This window comes from Aythya ferina (genome assembly GCF_964211825.1).
Source record: "Aythya ferina genome assembly, chromosome: 1".
Taxonomy (NCBI): Eukaryota; Metazoa; Chordata; class Aves; order Anseriformes; family Anatidae; genus Aythya; species Aythya ferina.
In genome coordinates, this window is record NC_140296.1 from 110,354,193 (window position 1) to 110,378,579 (window position 24,387).

General features: G+C 50.4%; 1 protein-coding gene across 2 annotated transcripts in view; it reads right to left on the reverse strand.

The window, feature by feature from the left end:
* The window catches only part of IGSF3 (immunoglobulin superfamily member 3), an 83,461-nt gene extending 59,630 nt beyond the window's left edge, over window positions 1-23,831 (reverse strand). The window contains exon 1 of one of the 2 annotated variants that reach the window (XM_084527145.1): window positions 23,404-23,831. In XM_084527145.1, the coding sequence (XP_084383271.1) occupies window positions 23,404-23,458 (55 nt within the window). In that variant the 5' untranslated portion in view covers window positions 23,459-23,831. The remainder of the gene's footprint in view (window positions 1-23,403) is intronic. The other variant, XM_084527144.1, reaches the window with a different exon arrangement.
* Window positions 23,832-24,387: the final 556 nt, after the last annotated feature.

The following is a 24,387-nucleotide window of genomic DNA, read 5'->3' on the forward strand; positions in this document are numbered from 1 at the left end:
TGTGAAGGCGTAGTGGGGAATACCGCGTTTCCAGCGCTGCCTTTCCAAGTCTATTCGAAAGGAGTATATTTAGTACACAACAAAAACAATTAAAGCTAATGGAGGGAGTGGGCACATCACACTCTCAGGCTCACCGCCCCTGGCTGCTGGAAATCGAGCCCCAGCACCGCGCGCTGCGCGCACGCAAACTCTTGCAGCTCTGAACAAAGACGGGGCGGCTGCAATCTGCTGTATTTTTACACAGATTATGGATGGCTGGCCCTTGGGCTCATGGCACATTACCAGCACAGCCCTCCAGGGGCAGGATAAATTACAGCAATCTATCTTGTTTGTTGCTACATCAAAGGCTGGAGGTCTGGAGACCACGGTGGGTGTTCATCGGTTATTGAGTTACCAGCAGCATGTGCACATGGCGAGGCCAATCACCCTGGCTTCTGTGACTGCTTGCTTGCCATCATAAAACAGCAATAAGCCGATTTAAAGCAGGTCCTGCATAATCACGTTTGCAAATTTCATCCTCCGTGTGTTTGTGCGCACACACATCGGGTTTGTTTTTTTTTTTTTTCCCTCTCTAATTTTCGACAACAATGCTCAAGTCCAGAGAAGAATTTTATCCTTCAAAAGCCAGCAACTTGCAAGCAAAGGCATCGGGAGGATTACTGGCTCCATCCCGCCCTCTGGACATCAGTGTCCAGACAAAGTTTTTCTCGACAGACACCTTGGATGGGAGCCAGGAGAGATGGGTCTTACCAGCTTAAAGCAAATGGTGAAAAAGGGTTCAGCATGTCCATCAGGCCGTGCGGCTGAACAGATGGAGTGCAATTCAAACTATTAACTCGGGCTCAGCTTGCTGCTGGTCCGAATTATGTTTCTTTTTACTCTTCATGAAATAACGTGATTTAAGAGACGGACGGGGAAAGCTAGCACATCTGAAACAAACAGGGAGATGAACAACAGAGGCAAATGCTCCCACACTGTTTGCTCTTCATACAATCTCTTTATCCTGGGGATAGATACTGCTAGAGACAACTAAGATCTACGGAGCAGACAGCCTCTTCTCTCCCCATAAAGGCCAAAGGACAAAGCAAACACTACAGCCTTTGAAGTGAAGAACTGTTTTTAAAGCAGGAAGGACGAGATCTTTACTGCACACACAAAGACAGCTCACAATACAATTTCTGTATGCACGTGTAGCCTTGCTGCAAGCAGGGTATCTGTACACTGCAATGACAATTAAAATTGCACCACCATGCAAACATGCAGCGGCAGGAGCTGAAAGTTGCCAAAACAACACTCATTTGGGTATATCTTAGCTGCTGAGTGCATGACCTTGTATTGTGGGCTTTTAATGCACTACTGTTGTTTTTACGTAGAAATGCTTCCATCCCGCTGAAAAACAGCGCTTTATCAGGAACATGTACCAGCCCTTCCAAAGCTCACCAGCAAGATCACGACCTCAGGGATCCACAGCACGGATCTCCACACCCCGATGCATGCAGGTAGGATCCCAACAGCCTCACAGCCAGCACAAAGGTGGGCCTCCTCCTTCCTTTGCCAGTGGCTTTTGGGAACCTGACAGTCACCCTACAACCCGTCATGCTGCTATGAGACCTGCTTTCTGCATTCCTCCTCTTCCATTCCCCTCTCACACCTGCACACAATACCTCACCTCCCTGCCCTACTTGGTGGATCCGAGGAAAGGGAGAGATGTAAGAGGCGGTAAAGCATCCTGCTTCCCATCCTGGCTCTAGAAACCTGCGAAACTGAAGGACAGGAGAAGCTGGTGTGGGAAAAACCATGCCTGGAAGGAGAGCTCCAGGTATTTTGCTACAACTTGCTGCAAGTTTCTGTTCAGCCTCTCAGATTGAGAGGCTCAGCACTGGGTTGAGCTGGGTGCACGTCCAGAGGGTCAAGATGTGGCACATCTACGGTGCTTTTCCCTGGCTGAGCCGCAAGTCCCTGCTCCAGCACTGAGGGGCACGAGAGCTTTTCAACGCTTCGAAAAAGCACACACTACAGAAAGAAAAAGCACTTCTCAAGTAAATAAATAATGCAGCTGAGAAAGGGAAGGAGCAAAACAATCAGCCTGAGACAGACGTGCAGCACTAGAAGGTCTCTCCCCAAAGGGTTAACTTCTTGCATGGTAAGGCACATTTGGCAGTTCTCGAGCTCTGGGAATTGCTCTATCCAGGCACATACAATATCAAATTGCATTTCTTAGCGCGCAAGCGTTTTGATTAGCAAAAATAATATGCCTGAGATCCCATTTTAAACTCTTATCTTGTCCTCTTGAAGCGAGAGAAGAGCTCACTGAAGGAAGAGTTTTATGCTCCACACCTCCCCTAGGAAGCCTAGGAGACGGTTAAGTTTGGCATTTGGCTGGTACTTCACTGGCACAGCTGGCTTTTAATTGCAAATCCAATATAATTTACTGACAATGCAAGGGCTGATATGGAGGAGGTAGCGAGCCAAGAGCTACTTTAAAATTAATAAGAAATGATGGGTTTTTGCATCTGCTTTTTTTCCAAAAGGCAGCAAATCCTGCACGCTCCAGAGGAAGCGCTCCCTCATCCTCATCCCCTCCAGATGAGGGCTGTTGTTGTGGGCCTTTTGAGCTAAGCACAAGTGAAACAAGAGCTGGGCAGCTCTTCACAGCTCCGCTGGCATTCCCGAGCCCTGATTTGGAAGAGGGAGGTGTGTGGGGTGAGGAAGAGGCAGCAGGCAGCGACATGTGGCTGTGGGGCACCAGGTGATGCTACAAGCAGACCGGCTGGCACCGAGGCACCAGAAGATGCCTGCTCCCAGCACAGCCTGCTCAGAGGGCTCCAGGGGCCACAGCTTCACCTTGAGCATTTTGGAAAGGCAGGTGGAAAGGGACAGCTTCAGCAGGAGGGCAGGGGAGAAGCACAATGCCTGAGTCACCTGCATTCGTGTGCCGACTCACAGCCGAGGCTCCAACGCCTCTCTTCAACCCGCACTGAAAGAAAGGCGCGCACAGCATCCCTGTCAGCGAGGCATTTCACCCAGAAGTGCTCTAACTCAACACTTATTTTCTCTTCTTAAAACCAACACCCTCCTAGTAATGCCTACTGACTACAGCAGGAGCTAACTTCTCCACGTGGAGACATGAAGAGCTCAGAGCTCAGGTTTTTCAGGTAACTTGTCCCGTCGGGTGCTCACACTGAAATACCCTGAAGATGCCCCATTTCAGGAAGCGCCAAATGTTTATTCTTTAGGAAGACGGTGGGCTTTCAGGTCCCTTTTGAGAGAACAGGCATGCATCTATCTGGGAACATGGATCCAGGAGTTACCACAATGGATTAGTGGGTACAATGAGAGAACAGACAGCTATGTGCACAGAAACTCTACCACAGCACGGACACACCAACATAAACAAAAATTAGGGACCGCATGACCAGGAACCTCTTGCACAAACACTTTCCCTGCTGCTGAAAGCATGGGCCACGCCTGCACCACGCCACGCTGCATCGAGCTATCTTAGATAGCAATAGTCACTGCCACCGTACCTTTAATCCAGGAGAGAAACTCATGCTCCTCGAAGGAGTATTATCCTAGGTCCCTAATCATTAGAGAGGAATTAAAAGATGTCTTTATGTTTTCCATATCTTCCAGAAGTAGAGGGCTGACAGCTCTGAACACCAAATAGATTCTGTAGCTTGAGGGGCTTTTTCTACTCCTGCAGCTTCACAACAGTTTTCCTTTGCTCGGAGGCTCTCAGGCAGTATTTGTCAATAACTGAACTGCATGCTAATCTTAAACTCTCCTTAAGAACTACTTTGTGCTGCAGACTACAGTTACTAGACAAAAAGCACTTCAAAAGAGATTCCTCTTTCTCCTCTCACTGTCCCTTGCACAAACACACGGAGCACATTTATGGTTTCTTTTGTCGCTGCTATCATTTGTTAAATTTATAGGTTTTACAGGAAGGGTTTCAGAAGAGAGCAACAAGGATGATAAATGGTGGGAAGCAGTTTCTACATAAGAAATGATGGGGCAGGAAAGGACTCTAGCCTGGGAAAGAAAGATGCCTTTGAGAGGATCTGGTAAAAGTCTGTACAGTTGCAGATGCCATGGAGACAGTGGTCAAGAATGGAACATTTACTAGATCCTTCTGTTTAAAAACCAAGGCCTGCCAACCAAGATTGGTCAGATCCAGTTTCATTCCAGACCATCCTTGCAACTCACAGCTGACCTGGGGAACTCCTCACGAAGGTCTGCTGTGCACGTGGAAAGCCTGCACAGCTCCAAACAGGGATGGAGCAAGTACTTGGAAAAGGACTACTATATAGGTAGGTCACATCAGGTCCAGGAGGCTCCAAAAATGAGCTGCAACCAGCCTACGTATATTTTTTTGAGACATACTGAGCTAGGTGGTCCTTTAGTCTGACCTGGCGGAGCTGCTCTCATGCCCCTTCACAACCTGTGTAATCGCAAGCTGTACCCATCAGCACTACAGCCACACCTGGTCTGCAGACTGCAGTGGCTATGTGACAACAGGAGCAAGTAATGCACTCTTTCAGCTTTTTCTCTAGAAGCACAGCCAGCTGAACTGGCTCCCCCCAAACACCCCTGAACCACAGCAGGAACCTCTGCCCATGCAGAGGGCAGGGAAGGGGAGCATGCACAAACCATGCTTGGCTATGACAAATGAGCATCTGCACTAGACCACAGGAGCTGGCAGGAAGTCCCCAGCGATGAAGACAATTCAGGCACAAGTGCTAAAGAGCAGTTATGCTAAAATGTCTCCTTCCTAGCTTGAGAGAGGCTCTGGGCATACACCCATGAGCAGGTGCGAGTGCCAAGCACACCACTGCCTCCTGCGGGTTAGGGGCTTGCTTAGGGGCGAGCAGCTGACCCTCCCTGCAGGACACAGGACTCAGCTTGAGGCTGATGCCAGCAGACAGCTCCTCCATCTGTGCTCAGCACCACCAGCCCCAGCCCAGCACTGCAGGACACAGAGGGTGTACCCACACCCTGCTCTGATGCCAGAGGAGAAGAGATGCCACGACAAAGACAGGGAAACACTCAGCCGTGTTTTCAAACTGTTCAAGAACATGGATTTATTAATGGTAGTTTTAATTTATCACTTCCCCTCCACCTCCTGTACAATTTTGCCTTGCACCACGAAGAAGGCAGGCAGCACCTCTGGTGAGGCCATGCCAGCATCTCCTGGGCAGGACACGGTGGGGAATGGCAGGGTGGGCAGGAGCATCCTCAAGCTGCAGTGGTCTGTGTGTTGGCCGTTCTCACAAGCCCTGACCCAAACCCCGCAAAACCCAAATCCACAAAACCCTGTTTCGTTTCAAGAAGGCTCTTCCAAGCTCACAGTTGTCCAGCCACTGATAACACATCCCCCAGCGGCCGTCTTAATTCACATCGGCTGAAGACTGTTGTGGTCTCTACAGGAGACCCTGCTACTACAGGTGACGCCAAAACCAGGTAGTCTTCTAGCAATGTGCACCTGCTATTCTGTGAAGTCTCCTCTTAACGTGCACAAATAAAAATTAGGTTCGGGCTTAATTTTTGCATAAATAAGTCACAGCGGGGACAATCTCTGCGCGCCGCAACCTGCTGCCAGATGGAAGAAACAATGCTATCAGAAGAAAACATGTGGTAAGCCCCTCTGCCTTCCCCCCAGCACACCATTATTACTGCGAAGCCTCGTTCTGGGAAAATTCAGTCTTGTGCTTGATGTATTTCTTGTCATGCCAAGACGGTTGACTGTACTGAAAGGCTGGCTGGAGCCACCTGCAGAACAGTCCTTTCCCTACCCTCCACCCTCTTGCTTTGATGTTTAAATTGTGCTACCAAGGGTGCCTGATCCCATATCCTCCTCCTCCACTCCTGCCACCACCCCACCACGTGGACTGTCCTCCCTGAACCGAGCCGAGCAGCTATTCATTCCTCATTCAAATTCCTCCCACTGCTGAGCCAACTAAGGATGGCTAAGTGGAGAGGTCAGCCAGGAACAATTTATACAATAATTGGTATGGAAATATCACAATCAGCAGGGAAATATCAAAGCACAGGCAAACGAGACAGGAGCAGCCAACGAAGCTTTGTTCTTCCAACACAACTGCTTTCACTCATCTCCGCTTGCTGCTCTGTTTCACATCCACTCACTTCCACAGCAGATGTTTACTGTCTTTTAAGAAAAATGCTTTCAATAAATATGAAAGAGGTGACATTTCTTTTAATCACCATAGATTGCTCTGGCCTGTGACTAGCTTCCCAAGTTCTGACTGCAAAAGAGGTCTTGTACCTCTGGTATAATTATGCAGCCAGTCAGACATCCAACCCCCTTGCCAAGATCAGAGCCATTTTTCATCCTTTGGTTCTTCTCAGATCTGGTCCTTATATTGACAGATGACTTCCTTACTTTCCACAGCACAGCATTGGTATTCTACAGCTGCACAGTGTTAAATGTGATCTGCCCTTGTGATTTTTTTTTTTTTAAAGCAAACCTCATATTATATGAATGTCACATTCCTCTAACTGTTTTTTCTCTGTGTCTATAATTAGGCACATTAAAATACGCTAGTTTTAAACATTGCCTTAGAATGGCTTATTCTTGAACCACACATCACTTCTATTGCTACAACTTCTCAACTTCCACAAATGCTGGAAGAAAGGAGGAGTAATTCATAGTATCGGATATGGAAAAGACAGTTATCAAAACTGGACTTGATGAGTACAGACTCCAGAGCTGGTCATTGGGGCTAGGCATATTTCTAACTTCCCAGCAGCAAGGAAACTGAGGCACCAGAGAGTGCCTCTGAAACTGTGAAGCGTCTCACAACAGGGCTTCTTCTGACAGACATTTAACTTCTTCAGGAATACCACAGGTGGAAATGAGCCTGTCCTGGGGGATGCACGAGACAAGATCTCCTGCTCTTACAGTTCTGTCATTCTCAATCATCCCATCAAAAAGTAGATTTTTGGCTATTTGGCTGTGCTAAATTCTGAAACTATTCTTTAATCTACTACAACTTGAAAAGTCTGGATGTTTGGGTCCCTGAAGCCAGCCAAACAGGCCTGCATAAAGAGAAAAGGGAGACACCCCATTTTAACAAAAGGACAGAGGATGGCAGGACATCCACCCTGCACATTGGTCCCCAAGCCCCACAGCCTGTGGTCCTCAGCCTCCTTACTTCACGCAGACTTTGAGGAAGTTGGTGGATCGAGGTGTACCTGATGTAAAAGGTGGATGATAACATCACATGCTGAGGTATAAGGGAAAGACTGAGCCAATTTGTCCTGCTGGCTAGAATTTGTAATGGTAAGCAACTGTTGGGGGCTCAAATATCCTTGTGCAACATGCCCACTACTTATTATGGTTTGACTGTTTTCCCGCAAAGATGCTGAGAAGACTCCCTTGTAATCTGAAATCCTCGTGTTCCCCAAAGGAATTTTGTTTCCTTCCAGTTTTGACTAACCCCAGAGGACAGCAGAGTGCTCAAGCAGCACTACAGGCTCGTTTTGCAGGATGGGCTCTACCCTAAGCACAGAACCTATTTAATCAAGCATTTCTCTTCCTCCAAGGTCAGAACAGGACTTTCCCAGCTCTTGGGTCAGCATGTTCTCCATATACCATTCCATCACTACCCTTATCATTATGGGAAAAATACGCAAGCAGAAGCTCCCTGGCAGATTATATTTATATTGGGAATATGCAGGCAGGAAGTGTTGATTTGCCCACGCATTACTTAAAACTTGCACAGCTCCTTGTGTCTTATCCTTAGGAGCTTCTTCTTTCCAACAGCACACTGAATACACACCCTGCTGACTTCTATCACTACCACTTCTTCCAGGCCTGGTTAAGCACTACCGTACTGACACAGCAGCATTTACAGAGGCCTGGCTGCAACATCCAAGGTATTGCCTACTTTTGTATTTTCCAGTGAAAAGCAGTGATGGTTTCATTACTGCCTTCCCAGCCTAAGCTTTGAAGCCACAACCACAGGTACTCGCTGTAAGATTTAGTGTAGACCCACACAAAAAGTGCAATCTCCCAAGACTGTTACATGTGGTTTTCCTTCTGTTCCTTTAGCTCTTAAAATACACATCAGGACACACCATTTACTCTGGCATCTCTTGTAGTGGTCCCAGACCTCTAATAGATTCAGCATTGTCGTGCCAGTATCAAAGCTATGCAGTATCAACACACGTCTCAGGCTGCTGAACTCTTAGATGGTCTGCGTTGCCAACCTATCCGGAGGGGAGGGAAAAATGACATTGTTAGAACGACAAAGCTAGGCAGGAAATTTCTGACATCGTTCATTATGCCCTGCAGCCTCTGAATTTCTTTTTATTATCCTTCTTTAGTCTTCAGGTCCTACATGTTCAACAGCCAGGGTCAGTCCTGGGATTGTCAAACACTATTCCCTGTGTGATCACTCATTCTCAGACAATAAGAAACCTCATTTTGTTTCACAGTCAATAATGTTTTAGTATCACTTCTTTTTTCATTTTCCTACACGCTCTGCAGTCCTTCCCAATATTAAACAACAGAATGCCCCTATTATTGCTGTAGTTCACCTCATAACATCCCAAATGTTTAAAATACTCTCTCAGGAGAGAAAGTGTGGAGTCCCAAATCTCACCTTCACAATATCCTTGACAAAAGGAAATGCTATGTACTACCCAGCCTTTCATTAAGAGAAATCCCTCTCTTTCATGAAGAAGTCTTCCAAAATACTTCTGATCCACGGAGAGCTTGGTTCCTTATCTTCCTTTGAACTTCCTTTTCCTGAAGAAAAAGAAAGCTCCTTGCTCTTTTCATATGAAGCAAGTGGAAGGAGGGAGCACACACAAGTGCAGCGCTCTCCTTTTACCTCCAAGAGGTAAAAGAGGTTTCCAAGAGAAACTCCAGTGGTTCTCACCCATCTTTCTATACTCATTGAATTTCGTTCCTCTTACTTTGCTGACCTCCTCCATGTCATCCTTACCACTCTGCCTCTCTAGGACCTTCACTTGCATGCTTCTTCTGGGTTAGGGCTGGAGCCTCTTCATACTAAACCAACCATGAATCAATCGCTCATCCCCAAATCACTTGTTGTCTAAGAATACAGATGTAATCCCTTCGATACAGGAAGTCTGGAAGCGCTAATGGCAAGCTGCACGGCTGCACACCCCTCCGTCCCTCCCACAGCCTTGCAAAGCACACTTCCTTCTCCTGCACTTCAGCTGTGTCCTTCAGCATGGGCTCTGCACCTGGTCTCCACCTCCTCTGAAGCACATATTGCTGCAGAAGCAGCACAGCAAAAAGTTATAAAGTGTAATAACTAGAAATGAATGCAGCCAAGAGCAATCTCTCCTGCTTCCTCCTGGCACACTGAAGAAGCATTTGTGCCCCTCAGCCATGGCCATTATCATGAGAGAACATCCAATTTGCAAGGCAAAGCTGCCACCGTGTACCTCTCCTTCAGCAGAAACAGCTTTCAGGTAAACAGTAAATTAAGTTATCCCTGGAGTCAAGTGTACTGCCTAAAAGCATCCATTTCTTTAAAACGGTTTTCCCACCCCACCATAAAGGATCACAAGAATGCAAAACGTGGCTGCACAACAGCAGTTCCCATTTTCCCCCAGATCCTCCTGGTGCACTGTCGGCAAGATGCTGCCTCTCAAAATCTCCATGATTCGGTGAGAGACCATCCCTGAAAGACAGATACAGATCCGGGGAGATTCTTCAGCTACCTACTGCCTCTGATTGCTAATTAAGATGTCAGAACTCTTCAGCTCCTTACACTGTAATTTATTAGTTTGACATGCTACAGAGACTTCCAGCAGTTGTCACCAAATTACTGAGGCTCCCATTTCAAAAGGGAGGACAGGTGCTTTCTGGTATTTGGGAAATCAGGAAAAGAAAAAAAAAAGGAGATGTAGAAGTATTTACGTTACTATTGTTTCCCATCTGGGAGAAAGGCACACTCCTTCCCCCGACAACCATTCATAACATGATGCTATCAGCAAGGAACAAGGAGGAGAGGCAGACGGGATTCTCCTCCCTGTGAGGAACCACCCTGGGCACCAGCACATGCTGGGGGCCACCCAGCTGGAAGCAGCTCTGCAGAAGAGGCCCTGAGGATCCTGGCAGACACCGAGGTGAACATGAGCCAGCAGCGTGCCCTTGCTGCTAAGGAGGCTCTGATGGCATCCTGGCTGCATTAGGAGCAGCGCTGCCAGCAGGTGGAGGGAAGTGAAGCCTCCCCTCCCCTCAGCACTGGTGAGGCCACACCTGAGATGCTGGGTCCAGTTCTGCCCCCCCCCCCCCCCCCCAGTACAAGAGAGACAGGGACGGACTGGAGCGAGTCACAGGGCCACGGAGATGGTGCAGGGTGGAGGCCACCACGGCACGTTTCTGGCAGGCCTCGTGGCGAAGCACCAGGTGAAGCGGCGCTGCAGCTGCTCGCTGCGGGCTGCTCCCAAGCACACGGGAGAAAACAGAAGGGCTCCAAGCCACCACTTCCAGCAAACAGCCCCGAGAGCGAGGGACTTAATGAAGCCTAGCTTCCTCTGCCATCAGGAGGGAGGCTGTCTCCAAGGCTAATGATTCGACTGGAAGCTTCAGCTGAAGCTTTTCCCGTGGCTGGCAGGGTAATTTGGAGACACAGCGAGAGTCCTTGAAGAAAAGGGTCTCTGCAGTCCTCGGCACCCCCTCGCACTCAGCTACCTCCTCTTCACAAAACTTGTAGGAACTCGCTTATCTGCGAGCTCTCTGCTCCCGTCAGATTTGCGTGAAATTGGCCAAAGGGCTCCCAGGTTACCCGGGAAGGGGAGGCAGACGGAGGCAGCATGATCAGATAAGCCACGTTTCTCTGAGAAACCAGCCTGAGGAAACCAAACCAGAGACAGAGGCTGGGAATCAGAAACCACGTGGAGGGGAGAGCCAAGGCTTCGGCACTGGAAAAAGACAAGGTGGAATGAGGCAAGGAAGGGCTCTTAAAGGGAAGACAAGCATCTCCCACTTGGCAGGGCAGAGGAGGAGGAGCTAATTTAAGTTCACGGGAATGAGCAGAAAGCACAAAAAGCTGAACAAATTTCAGAGGCAGACAGATAGGAAGTGCTGCAGCTTGAGCAGAAAGACTCGGGTGGGCACGTGCACACATTTAAGTGCTTGAGGCAGAGGCCAAGATTTTGACTTAAATGGAAGCGTGAACATGTAACATCAGCAGAGACAGGCAGTCCAATTTTATTAATGGGCAACATTACCCTGAGACAGGGACTACAGGAAGAGGTGGAAAGTGCCACAGAAGGAGCCCCTTAATGTCTTTTTAAAAAAAAAAAAAAAAAATAGACCTAAAACTGGGTAGAGGATACTCATGAGGACCTAAGAGGCTCTGCAAGAGAGGCAAGGGAAGGCAAAGACAACAGGACACGGAAAAAGAAACTCCAGAAAGAACAAGAGCAGCTGCTGAGTCAAGGAAGGCAGTGCTGGAGCACCACTGAGATGTACAGCAGTGGTTAGCATCAAGAAAACCCTTGGAAAGTAAGTTGTGGAGACAGAACACACTGGCAGAGGTCTGGGCTGGGAAGTACAGCTCCAGCCAGAGCACCCCTTGGGGCTTGCAGAGACAGAACAGCTGCTGGAGAAGGAGGGGATAAAGCAGCTTTGCATTGAGACAGAGAAAGAGAGAGAGGGAGATAGAAGCTATGAGTAGTGAACAGCAAAGACAAGGGAAAACAAGCTGGGACCCTTAAGGAAACCAAAAAGGTTAGAAAATCCACATTTGTGGTAGCGCTGGGGAAGAGGAGCACAGGGAGAATCACCAAGGACAAGGCAGATTTTTGTGTGTGTGCCAGTCATCTTTGTACAGGTTGGTAAGGTTTGGGGAATAAGCCGGAGGTGGAAAAAAGGGGCAATCGAGAAGAAGCACCGCTAGTGTCACCCAGCATGGCAGAAGTAAAAGCATTTAAGAGGAATGCTGTGACGGGGAGGTCGGCGCACTCAGAGGCTCGTGCCAGCAGGGCGACAGCAGAGGCAGCAGATGGCGTGCACAGGAGAGAAGGCGGAAAGTGTCCTGAGGATGGGGGCACACACCATGTCTTGGTGCTGTGAACAGCTATGGGACAAATACCAATGAAAAAAAGGAGGGGAAAATGTCTAAGTCCAGGCACAGGAGAGGGAAAGCAGAAAGACCCCAAAGGGTGTTGGCTGAAAACCAAGACGAGCAGAAGCTGTGCTGGCAAACGGGGCACTGAGAAGCCAGGTACCCCGCTGCTGCATGTGGGACCTGGGAGCAGGGAGGAAGGTCCCCAGAACAAGCAAGAGACCCTGCTGCTGAGAGGGGCCCCAGCCTCCAGCACCACGCCAAGAGCCAGCACAGACACAATGAAGAAAGGGGCATGCCCTTGTGACCACGGGCACCGCAGCCTGACTTGATGGATGGAGTCTGGAAAAAGCTGCAAGCCGGATTTTTTCAGGGTGACAGCATCAGCTCAGCCACACCACAGCTTGGGCACAAGTCCAGACGTCCTCCTGCCACAACGCTTCTCGGCACCCATGTGGTGAGAGGAGAGGGGCCAGCGTGGCTGAGAGATGCTCCAAAAGCAGCACACCCCAACGCAGCAAGAGCAGGCTTGCCCCTTCCCACGTCTGCAGGTCTGTAAGGAAGCACAGCCCCACTTTCTGGGCACAGACCACACGTCTCAGGGTGACTGAAGAGCATGTGTCACTTCAAACACAAAATCTTTCCCGATGATCTGTGATAAGGGATGGCGAGGGGAGAGGCAAACCCTCCCTCTGCTGCTACGCAGCACTGATCGTCCTCCCGCCCGAACTCCCCGAAGAGCAGATGCACGCAGAAGTTTTGATCTTCAGCAACGTATTTAGCAGAGCCTGGTCCCTTCTGATCAGGGAGTTAAGGAAAGGCTTACATAGCTACTAGGGAGAGAGGCTTTTTATTTATCTGATTTCAACATGCCCAAGTTATCTTACTCTAGAGGAATTCAATTAATGAGAATAAAACACTTGTTTGATGCAAGTCAGGAAGGGTTTTTTTTTTTTTTTCTCCCTCCTGTAAATAGCTACACCCCAGAGATTTTACTCTGATTATGGGCCCTAACAGTGAATCAGTGAAACCAGCTGATGAGACACAGTGACTGCACCAGAATGCCATACACACTAGACCAGTCAGGGACTGAAGAGCCTGGTGGACACCAGCACAACGGTGGGGAGAAGGTGACAGAGACCTCCACTACCATGGAGATGGGGGTGGGAGCTTGGTTTATGGTGTTTTTCTTTGTTTTAACACACTAACTTTTACCATACTGTTAAAATGCTCCTTCCTCCCCACCTGGAGGAAGATCAGAAGCCACCGCAGCAGGCAGGAGGGAAGCTGGAGAGAGCTGTGCAGTGAAGCAAAGACAATGCCACCAGTTATGCAGTGCTACTGCGCACACCCGAGCATGAAGGGAAGCACTGAAAAGGCAAAAAGGGCTGCAAGAAGTTCCAAAAATATATATTTAACAATGACTGCATAAAGCAGTGATCACATGAATGGAGATTTCCACCTGCTCCAGGTCTGCTGACCCCCCTCTGCTGATGAAGGAGCCACTCCCATGCTTCTGCCCAGGAAAACGGTGTAAACGAGACCCAAACCATCTCCAGCCACAAAAGGCTGGGCTGACAGGCTCCATCAGGCCAGCAGGATGACACGAACACATTAGCACGGCAATGGGTCATGCCTGAGCCCAAATCAGCTGCTGACACCGTGGATGGGGGAGAAAGAACCAACACTGACAGCATATAGGCATACAAAATTTTTACCCACATAATCCTCTCCTAAAGTTGGTTGGTTTAAGAGGAAGCATAAGAAGGAACATCACAAATCACTGAATCACTGGAAACCAAACGCATGGCACAAAGCTCCTCTTATCGGATGATTTTTCTTAAAATTCTGCCATAGGAGACAAGCACAGTTCCAGACACCAGCAGCGCTTGTCCTAGGAGATTTACCCGATGTTTATTCTATGCGCATTTCACTAAAACACTCATTATTATATCCAGCCAGGAGACCAAACAAACATCCATAATTTCCTTTGACACCTCCTAGCTGCACTGCTCTGACAACAGCAACCAGAGGCATCCAGTGCTACTACATGCCAAAGAGAAAAAAAGAAACTTCAACTACCTCCCTAAACCTCTTCAACACAGCGAGAGAGGAATCACAGGCTGAACTAGCCAGAATTCATCCGTTGCTTAGGACAGCACCAATAACACCTCCCGGCTGTATACTTAGGATAACACACGTAGGTGTTTCTGCAGTCTTCTCATGCAGAAACCTCAGGAACTCTTCCTCCTCTTCCCTAAGGGAAATTCAAGACATTTGAGGTTTAACAGCTGCAACAAACAGTCTTCTCTTACAAGAGAAAATATTCAGGAACAAGATAACAAGAGACACAGTTACTGAAACAGGATGAAAACACAGAACAAGCCTCTGGGGTCTAAGCACTGCCCTAATGACTGCAGACTGCTACTCTGAAAATCTGAATTCAAGTATACAGCTCTCATCATTGCTTGCAGATCAAATAGGAATGGCAAGATGCAAACGTTGCTGCCTGCAAAAGCAGTAATCTAAGCCACCATTTGTGAGCAACCTGCTAGCAATGCCACAGCCCCTGCAAAAGACAGAAATAAAAATCTGCAATTGCCCTTGATCTTGCATTCATTCCCCAGTAGATTACTGTGCTTAACCCAAACATCCCTATTTTTCTGTTGGGGGAGCTGAGTGCACAGTCTTTATTATACTTAACATGGCATGGAAATATATACTCTATTCAAATCTGATTGCAGACAAAGGAGATGGGCTAAATAAGGGGAAATCTTGCCTGGAGAAGTTGTGGATGCCCCAACCCTGGGAATGTTTAAGGCCAGGTTGGAAGGGGTTTTGAGCAACCTGGTCTAGTGGGAGGCGTCCCTGCCGATGGCAGTAGGGATGGAATTAGATGGTCTTTAAGGTCCCTTCCAACCCAAATCATTCTATGGTGCTATAATTCTACAAATAATGCCAGCTATGCTCCTTTAAAATAGTTTTAAGAACATTTTTTCACTTATTTCACAGCCAAGAGGTACTGCAATTGTACAAAGCCAACTCGAAATTAGCAAATAATTTTGCCTGTACATGCAAAGAGAATGCAGATGCTAAATACATTATATAGACAGTGAAGTGTCATCAAAGCAAAGAAGGTAAAAATAGCGAAGTTATCTGTAAGATGACTAAGCAAATGGATTTTCAAAAATATACTTTCAAATACAACACCCTTTTCTTAGAGCTGCAGACATCCGTTTAGGTTTGTTAATTTCTCAATTCTTTCTTTTGATAATTTATTTTTGGCCTCTAGCTGTTTAACGCGCTAGCGTGCTTTCCCCAGAAGCCTTTCTGCACGCTACCCACACTCAAGACTCACATCCACGTACCGAGAACAATGTAGAAACTGGTGCTCATCACTCCTGCAACTATAGAGCACCTAACACAGCACTTCTATGGTCACATACATGTGTTTATTTTACACGAGAATAACATCCATCCATCAGAAAACTTGAGTCCTGCTTTCTCCCATCTTCACTTCTATCCCTTCCTTACCATCCTTGCAGATCCGGTGGGCCTTCATGGCTCTGCTGATGGCTTCCAGGACTGACTCTTTTCATTAGATAAATCTTACTTCCAGCATTTTTACAGTCAAGAAACAGTCTACCTCTTTTCCAGGCCACTGCCCGGAGCAGAAGATGAGATTTTGTCACCTGACGAACAGCCATGGTTGGAAGAACCACAAGCAGTGGAGCTCCTGCTGCTGGGTTGAGAGCTGCAGCTCCCAGCACCTCTCCCTTCACATGCTCTGCAGCATCCAAGCTCACAGGCAGTGCTCTTCTGCCCCTCTCTTCCAGCAACACCCAGATGTCTCCCTAAAGACAATTACCCTTCCCTCAGACTAAATCTCTTCAGGGATTTTGCTGGCCCCCACACAGCTGCAGTCACTGGTAGGCAGCACCTCTGAGGTAATAAGGGTAGCTGCTACTTGGTTGCATCTCCCAAGTTGACCCCATATCATGGCAAAGCCCCGTACAGGGCTCTCCTCCAGCCCCTTCTCATGGACAGGTACCTCCTGGTGCTCTGAAGAGCCTGCTGGGAACCCAGCTCTCCTCCTCCAACAGCCACACACCAAACCCTGGGCTGCTTTTCCCAGCAAGTGGGTTTCCAAGGCTCCAAGCCATTACATCGAGATCATTAGGATGCTTTTAGTGACACATCCCAGTGGGCCTGCTAGTGCAGCTATTAGGTGTTTGAGGCACAATGATTCTTCTCTCACACTCACCCCCATCATCCCTATATCCTCTCTCAAAACAACCCATCTGAAGAACAGGAACAGCCTGGACCACCCTTTTTTTTTTTCCCATCCTGATGAGAGCTAAGAGATGCAGAGCGGTACGGGCAGGCCTCTGAAAGGCCACACACCTCTCTAAGGCACAGCTCCCCCAGCCCCGTCGTAGCTCAGCGTGGCCTCAGATGGCACGGCCGCACATTAACTTCCCCCAGGAGGAAAGCAGCCTCCCTCACCACACCTCTGCTTTCAGACAGGCACAAATCTGAATAATTGCTCCTAGAAGCCCTGTCCTTCTTGTGTGGGTACGGTGCAGCAAGGTCCCCTACCAAGCTCCCTGAGAGCACCCAAGCCAAAGCAAACCCATGGCCTCACAGCAGGGAGGAGCGAGGGCTTGTTGACTTAAAGCACTTGACAGCTACACACTCTGGATTAGATTTAAATGCCAACTAGCACATGGCACGGGACTGATTAGACATAGCAGCTCTACACATGCTGGTGACCCACAGATCAACTGTGGTGCTGCAACAGCTGGTGCAGATGCAGGGTACACCTGGGGTACACCAGCCCCCTCTGTGCAAGGCAAGCATAGAGCTCAGGGTAAACATCCATCTTCCCCTGCCCCTAATATCAAAGGCAAAACCCATCAGGGAATAACAGTCTCTTCCATGCTATGCTCCCAATGTGTGCAAGGGAAAGGTGCCCTGCTTGGTTAACAGCAGCAAGCAAGGCCTTGGCCCTAACACCATGCTTTCTCCTCACAATCCCCAGGACACCTTTTCAGTCACCCTCTCTATTTCAAGGATCCAGACACAGAGGCAGAGCACCTTTCCTCTGGAGGCATCACAGATCAGAAGCAGCCCAGCACCGTAAGGGTGAAACCCTCCAGGCAACGTCTGCAGGCCACAAGCAGCCAGCAGAAAGCCGGGCGGTGGCACAGCACGGCGCCGGCCAGTGCCTCGCAGTGCTCGTGCCCTCATCGCAAAGAGCTTTATCATCTGAGCGGGTGGCTCAGCAGTGATCTCTGTTCCTCCTGTGCAGCGGGATCAGACAGCAGAGGAGGGAGGCCGGTGGGAGCTGAGGCAAAAGCTCAGGAGGCGGAGGGGGCAGAGGACCTGACGGGAGGAGAAGGGAGGGAGTAGCACGCGCTGAGTTGAGGAGATGAAATGATACGGTAAGAGGAGGCAGAGCACTCTGAAAGCACACCGGAGATAAACGCATTCAGATAATTGCTTAGAAGGGAATAAATATTAGTAAGTACTATAATTACCACGAACACTTTACAAAGCCGTACGAAGAAACATGACTAGGAGAAGGGCTGGCACACAGGCTTGTTGGGAGCTCCTATTTCAAGCTCGCAAGAAAGAACCAACAAGGCCTGACACCCGGGTTGGTAATTTCGGGCTGGCAGCCAGCCACAGCCCGTTGGCAAGATCGTAGGTACTGGGTAACTTGAGTTAATAAGTGCCAGACTCCAGCAGCACAGCTTTCTCGAGTAAAGAGCTCCTGGATGACTTCTGGCAACAGCCTTCTGCCTTCTCCCATCGCTCTTATTCATAGCCCAGCTCCACCTGCGCAGAAATTTGGAGTGGCCTGGGCAGGTTCCTACGTCACTGGTGACGATGCCAAATGGAGGCAACAGGATTTATCCAAGAAGTAAGGCCTCAGTTTACTCAAGCAGCCTAATCTCCATACCCACACTCTCATGAAATCAGAGCCTTTCTTTTCCTGAGAGGCAAACAGAAAACATTTTGCTTTTGGGGGGTCTCAGCATCACACTCTGCAGTCTCCATTTCTCTACAGGCCTCAGCCACCACCCATTTCGCTCAGCACCCTCCTCAATGCCAAGCTCCTCATGCACACACACCAGACATTCAGCTCCACAGAGTCCACAGAACAACTGCCTCTAACGAGCTTATCAGCCTCCATACAAAGGCCAAAACCCATAAAAGTGACAGTGTGTCGTAGGCGGGGAAATCAGGGACGCAGGTGGGGTTGAACCAACCAACAAGGGAACAAACAAACTCACTCCCCGGAAGGGCCAGATGTGGCACTCACTCCCCGCTACTCCCCTGTAATCACAAAGACTCCAGAAGGGAAGGAGTTTGCTGGGAAGCAAAGCTATCTGCATATCTCCGCTTTTGAACTAGTCAAAAACAAAAACCAAACAAACCACAGAATACACCACTTGGCAGCGCTGCCACAGCCATGCATCAAAATCACCTCCAACCATGTCAGCCCTTGACAAGCTGTTTTGCAAGGGCCAGAAAAACAAAACCCAGCGCGCCAAACCGACCAAACAGGTGGCATGAGAGTAACGCTGATGTTGCTCATGGTTGCACAGCTGCCCTGCATGGCGCTCTGCAACACACACTCCAGATCTGGCTGGTTTCTGCTGTCCTGACAGGGACAGCTTCATGGCCAGAAGCTGCGCAGGAACCTCCTCAGCAGCAGCCTTAGTGCCTCCTGACCAGTAAAGCCCTGCTGCTGCCAGGACCAGGAGAGGTGAAGAGCTATGAAGTTTTTCAAGTCCCAAATGGAAGCAAAAGCTTGGCAGGAGAGAAGCTGGTTGAGGGTGGAGTTAAGTACTGCTCTGGGACAAGAGGGTGAAGACAGACCTCGCTATCTACACACAGTTCTCTTGCACTCAGGAGTCTTTCAGGCTTTGAAAGCTATGGGTGTGGTGGTTAAAGGCCCAGCACTTGGCAAGATCCTGCCTTCAGAGCCTGCCCTCATCTACCTAAGCAGCTGGGTTCATCACCTCACTTCCCCTCCCCATGCTTTCCGGCTGCCCATCTTTTCCCCACTCCCACACCTGAGAGCTGCCTCTTCGTTCCTTGCAGACCTGCTACCCAGCAAGAGCTGGACCTGCCAACACCAAGCAGGCACCAGCAACAGACAGAAAGCCACAGAAGCAGGGCTTCTTTTAAGCACTTGTGCAAGTACTGTGCAGCAGAAACTGAAGTCCTGAGCGGCAAAGCCTCTCCCTTTTCGAGAAAAGCTTCCCATCCTTTCACGGAGATGGCTTGGTTTTGTGCTTGTGTTCAATTACTCTCAGATTATTGAAATGCGACTTCAGCAGCAGCTAGAAAGGCAAGATTTCCTCTTGTCTCCTTGCCATTTTCTACTTAAACCTCCTAATGACAAAAAGCTTGCTAACATGCATCACTGGAAACACGCTCTCAATACACTAATGGGGACAGGGTGAGCAACAGGTTAGAGCTGGTAGTGACATAAATGCAGGGCAGCTGCCCTAGGCCCATAGCAGGCAGCTGCAGACTCAACTTCTTTGCCCTGCAATTTACTCAAACCCCACATTGTCTGGAGAGGCATTGACTTGAGCCTCTGCATAGCTGATGGGAAACAGATGCTGAATGTCACCAGACATTTAACCAGAGAACCATTCCTTAAGAGCATTTCATGGAATAGAAAATAGATGGCAATACAAAAATGGTGTTGAGACAAATTTAGCAGGTTATCATTAAGGAGTATTTAGTAACTCAAAAGCCAGAGGCAAATCATAACACTGCAGTTTTCCAGACACTGGCTGGAGGGCCTGAACATCCTTGGTACAAGCAGACAAGTCGCATCACGAGCAGAAGAACCCTAGCAACAAGAAGAAAACTCAATTGTGCTTTAAAAGCTTTCCCCTTTCTTTCAGGCAGTTTTCCCAGCCTAGTAAGTTTCTGGGCAGGGTCTGAAGATCACTATCTGTCACACAGTGAGGAGCATGCTTCCAGCTTACAGCACTCTCGGATTCATCTGAGTTACACCACATAAAACACCTCTGGTTTCATACTAGTCTGTATAACCTTTGTGACAACGGCTGGAGTCTCACTGACTTTGCAGGAGTACAAAAGAAGACTGAGACAGAAGGAAGGAGGAAAAAAAAAAAAATTCACTTTCCTGGTCCTAAAAGTTTGCTAAGTCTCCCAACACTGAAGCACTCTCCTTCCCAAACTCCATGTGACCTCCCCCCCTGCAAAGTCTGCGTGTCTGTTTATTCCGCCTTTCACTTTACATAATGGGTCTGGTTCCAAGTACACATTCGATTTACAATAAAAACCGCTTTAATAAAGTAATCTAACTTGACGGAAGGTCAACTAGAAGACAACAATTCGCATAAACCCAAACCTCCTGTGTAAATAAACAGGATTTGCTGGAGCCTCAGGATGTCACGCAGCCTGGCCAAGACTGAAGGGATGGAGCCTCCCCCCGAGGAATCCCATTTGGGGACGGGAAGAATTACACTTGGGGACGTGCACGAGAGGAGCTTTCCAGCCCAGCACAGACAGCTGGGGCGGGCATAGCAAGGCAGCCTCCGCCGCACAGCCTCTGCCTGACATCCCGAGGTTCACCCCAAAAGAAACACGGTCCAGGTCCTTCAGCACGCACCTGGGTGACAGCAGCACAATGGGCTTGCAAAAGGAAGCTCACAGTGGAGCACTTCGGGCAGACGCAGATGGAGCAAGCATGATCTTGGCCATCGATGCTAACAATGCATCTGGGAGCAGATGAGGCTCCTGCGATGCTCCTGGGCTGCTAGCTTCAGTAAACAAACAACCCCAAAGCCCGCGTGTGCAAACACCCACTCCATCGTTTCTCCGTCAGCAGCAGCGAAGCAGGAGAGAGCAATAGCAGAGCGCTTCGGCAGCGCTTGGCAGCTCCCCAGCCAGCACCCCTTCCCCACCAGGTGAGCTCTGCCGGCAGCCAGGCCTGTAAGATCATCCCCCGTCTCCCCGGGAGTCACCCCTGCGTCATTATTTCACTCCAACATGCCATTTACAAGTGATCTGCAGTTTCAAGACCTTCCGCAGGCTGTACTCCCCTCCAGGAATCGCAAATAAATCACCAATTACTATGCATGAATAGAGAGAGGAAGAGGGTAATGAGTCTATGTACATATATACATATGCAATGTTTGAACACAAAGAGCTGTAAATTGCATTCACAGGTGGCATTCTGGATACTGCAGGAGACTCAAAGACAGAACTATTCATAAACCAGTCACCAATGTGAATGAATTCAGCATTCCCCAGAAGCCTATTGTGTTTCCTATATATTACACCATAAATATGAGTAGTATCAGACTTTGCATCCCCGCGAAAAAAAAAAAGAAGGTAAATCTTACAACTACACATAGGATTAGCACTGGCTGGCACAAGTATTAATGGTCTCCTCGCTGCATGAGGATTATTTACAGCACTTGCTCTATTTTCCCATTTTGTACTTGCTGTGATGAAGTGCCACTTGTTTAAAGAACCCTGTAACAAACACTGCAGCGAGAGGGGGAAAAAACAGCAGAGATCTACAAATGTTACACCCACGTGCCAGATGTGGGTTTTCAAACCCCGGGTTTCCAGTTACTCGGATCCCGTTAGCTAGTTAATGCTTGATACGTTGCATTAAATCATCTGCCGGCTCTTTGCATAACCGTGACTCCTCCTTCGGTAATTTTGATGAGTTTGCAAAACGGTAAGGAAAAAATTGAGTTGTATTTCTTCTCCTGTACACTCAGCCCACAGTATCTTATCCTCACATTCTAGCATTAACAGTACTTGTTTGGAAAGCTAGTGCTTTCCTACCCAGCCCAAGATTTATGCTACAAAGCAAGGCTTTTTACTCCCAGCCTCTCCCCCTGTAAGTCAACGATGTCTCAGCTTCACACACAGCAACCTAAAACCACTTCAGCAGAACTCAAGGCTTTGAGTCGCGCATCTCTGGCCTTGTTAAAACCACTGGAAAGCACCCAGAGGCGGCTCAGCACCACCATGGGGTGCCTTGCACAGGCCCCTGGGTCCCACTCGTGCACCTCCTCGGGAAGCCTTCGGCAAGGCAATGCCCTCTGCTGCTACACGGCCGCATTGGCCAGGCACGCTTCGGGGCGACGGGCTGCTCGCTCCATATTAGGAGCACTTAACCCAGGAGAAGGGTGTTATTGCTCCTCAGCCAGGGAGATCTGGTGTGCAAATGCAAGGCAGCAAGCGAACGCTGCTCATCTACACCCATCTTGTGGGCTACGGCAGGCTGCCCGTAGCGGTGGGGCAGAGGCACCCTGGATAAACTTAGCTTTAAGATGGTTACTGTCAGGGAACCCAAAAGAGAAAGCTACTGGTTAGGGGAAGTTTGAACCCTCTCCAAAACCATTTCAAAGAGTTGCCTCTCTTTCTCTTTCCTAAAGAAGGACAGGCGGTGTGAGAAACCACATGCAAGCGTGCACAAATGCAGATTAGAGACACGGGAGCACGGCTGTGACTTAAGATGTAGTTTCCAAATCACAGAGCAGGTACGTGACGATTCCTAAGGCAGGAAGACCGCCAGCCTCGCCACTGCTTCCCCAGCATGAGTGCGAGCAGAAAATCTCCCCAACGAAAAGGCAAACCACGGCAACTCCAAGGTGGCTCCGTATACACGCAGGCAACAGCAGCGTGAGGGTGCTGTGCTGTATTTGCTACAACCGCTCCTATTGACTCATCGGGGCTCAGCCAGGCTCGCAGGCTGCCGCAAAGAAAGCAGCCTCGCAATTGTCTCCTCTCCTGCCTTTCCCAAATTTGCCGGGGGGGATCTCGCACCGTGACGGCAGCTCTCCCCCAGCAGCGGGATCCCGAAGCACTTCGCAGGGCGGCGTGCGGGCACTCCCGGGACGGGACGGGGCAAACCCCGGCGCTTCGGGGCTTGGGGCACACGATGTCCCGGCACAGGGCACCCGATGCGGGCGGGCAGGGACGGAGGAACTACCGGAGGAGTTTGGAGAGGCGGCACGGAGCAGCCCAGCCGCCTTTCACACCGCGGGGGCTGCCTTCTGCAAGGGTCTCCCCCTTACCCCGCCAGAGCCGGGAGGAGGGCTCGGCTCCCGCACCCCATACTGCTCCCCACAGCCCTGCCCCTCGCCCCAAAAGGGGGCACCCGGCTCCGGCCGCCCCCTGGGGCTGCCAGGGGAGGCGAAACCCTCCCCCCCCCCCGCAGACATCTTCCTCCCCTCCTCCCTCCGCCTCGCCGGAGCCGCGTCCCCAGCCCCGGGGCGGGGTGGGGGTGACCCCCGGGGGTCCCGCCGGCACTCACCGAGGCAGAGGAGCAGCAGCAGCGGCGGGGCCAGGTGCGGCGGCGGGGTCGGCATGGCTGCGGGGCTCCGGGAGCCTCTAGGTCCCGCCGCTGCCGGGGCGGGCGTCGGGCCGGGCCCGGCGGCACAAAGGGAAGGCGGCGGGGCCGGCACGGGGAGGCGCCAAGGCGGGCGGGGGCATCGCCCCCGCAGCGGGGCGGCCGCCGAGCCTCCCCCTCTTCTCCTCCTCCTCCTCCTCCTCCTTTTTCTCCCCTCCTCTCCCCGGGGAAGGAGGCAGGAGGATGGGGGGAGAGCGCCTCGGCAGCGCAGCACTTCAAAAAAAAAATTAAAAAAATCTCTCTATGAAAACAATACCGATAACACCGGGAGAGGAGGGGGGTGAAAGGCCAGCCCCGCGGCCGCAAAGTTCCCCAAAGCAGCGGGGCCGCCCTCACCTGCCCGCCCGCCCGGCGCTGCCGCCGCCGCGGGGTGCCCGGCGCTTCCTCCCCGCCGCCAAACTCCTCCCCCGGCCCGCCCCGGCCCGCCCCGCTCCCCCCGGCGGGGGGCGAGGGCTGCGGGACCCCCCCCGAGCCGGGGGCAGCCCCCCGAGGGGTGGGCAGGGGGCTGGGGGCGCCCCCCGCTGCCCGCCCGGGTCGGGGAAGGCGCTCGGGAAGGGTTCACCCACCCCGATGTGAAGCCGAGGTTGTAAAGGGTAAAGCGGGTTTCTTTGTTTTTAGGGGAAGGGGGGCCCTCGGGGGCTGCGAGCTGGGAAGGGTCCCCAACGCTCCGGGAGGGCTGCCCCCGCCGGCGGTGGGATGCTGCCGCCGGGCGTCGGCGCCGGGCGAGCACGGAAAGTGCAGCCAGGGAGCGCTGAAATGCTCCCTAGGGCAACACGAGGGACCGGGGGGCTTGTTTGTGACCTGGAGATGAAGGACGCCCTTCTCAAGGGCACAGATGCTCGAACGTCCTTGTGAGTGAAGCCCCTGTTTGCTCGGCTGCTCATAAAA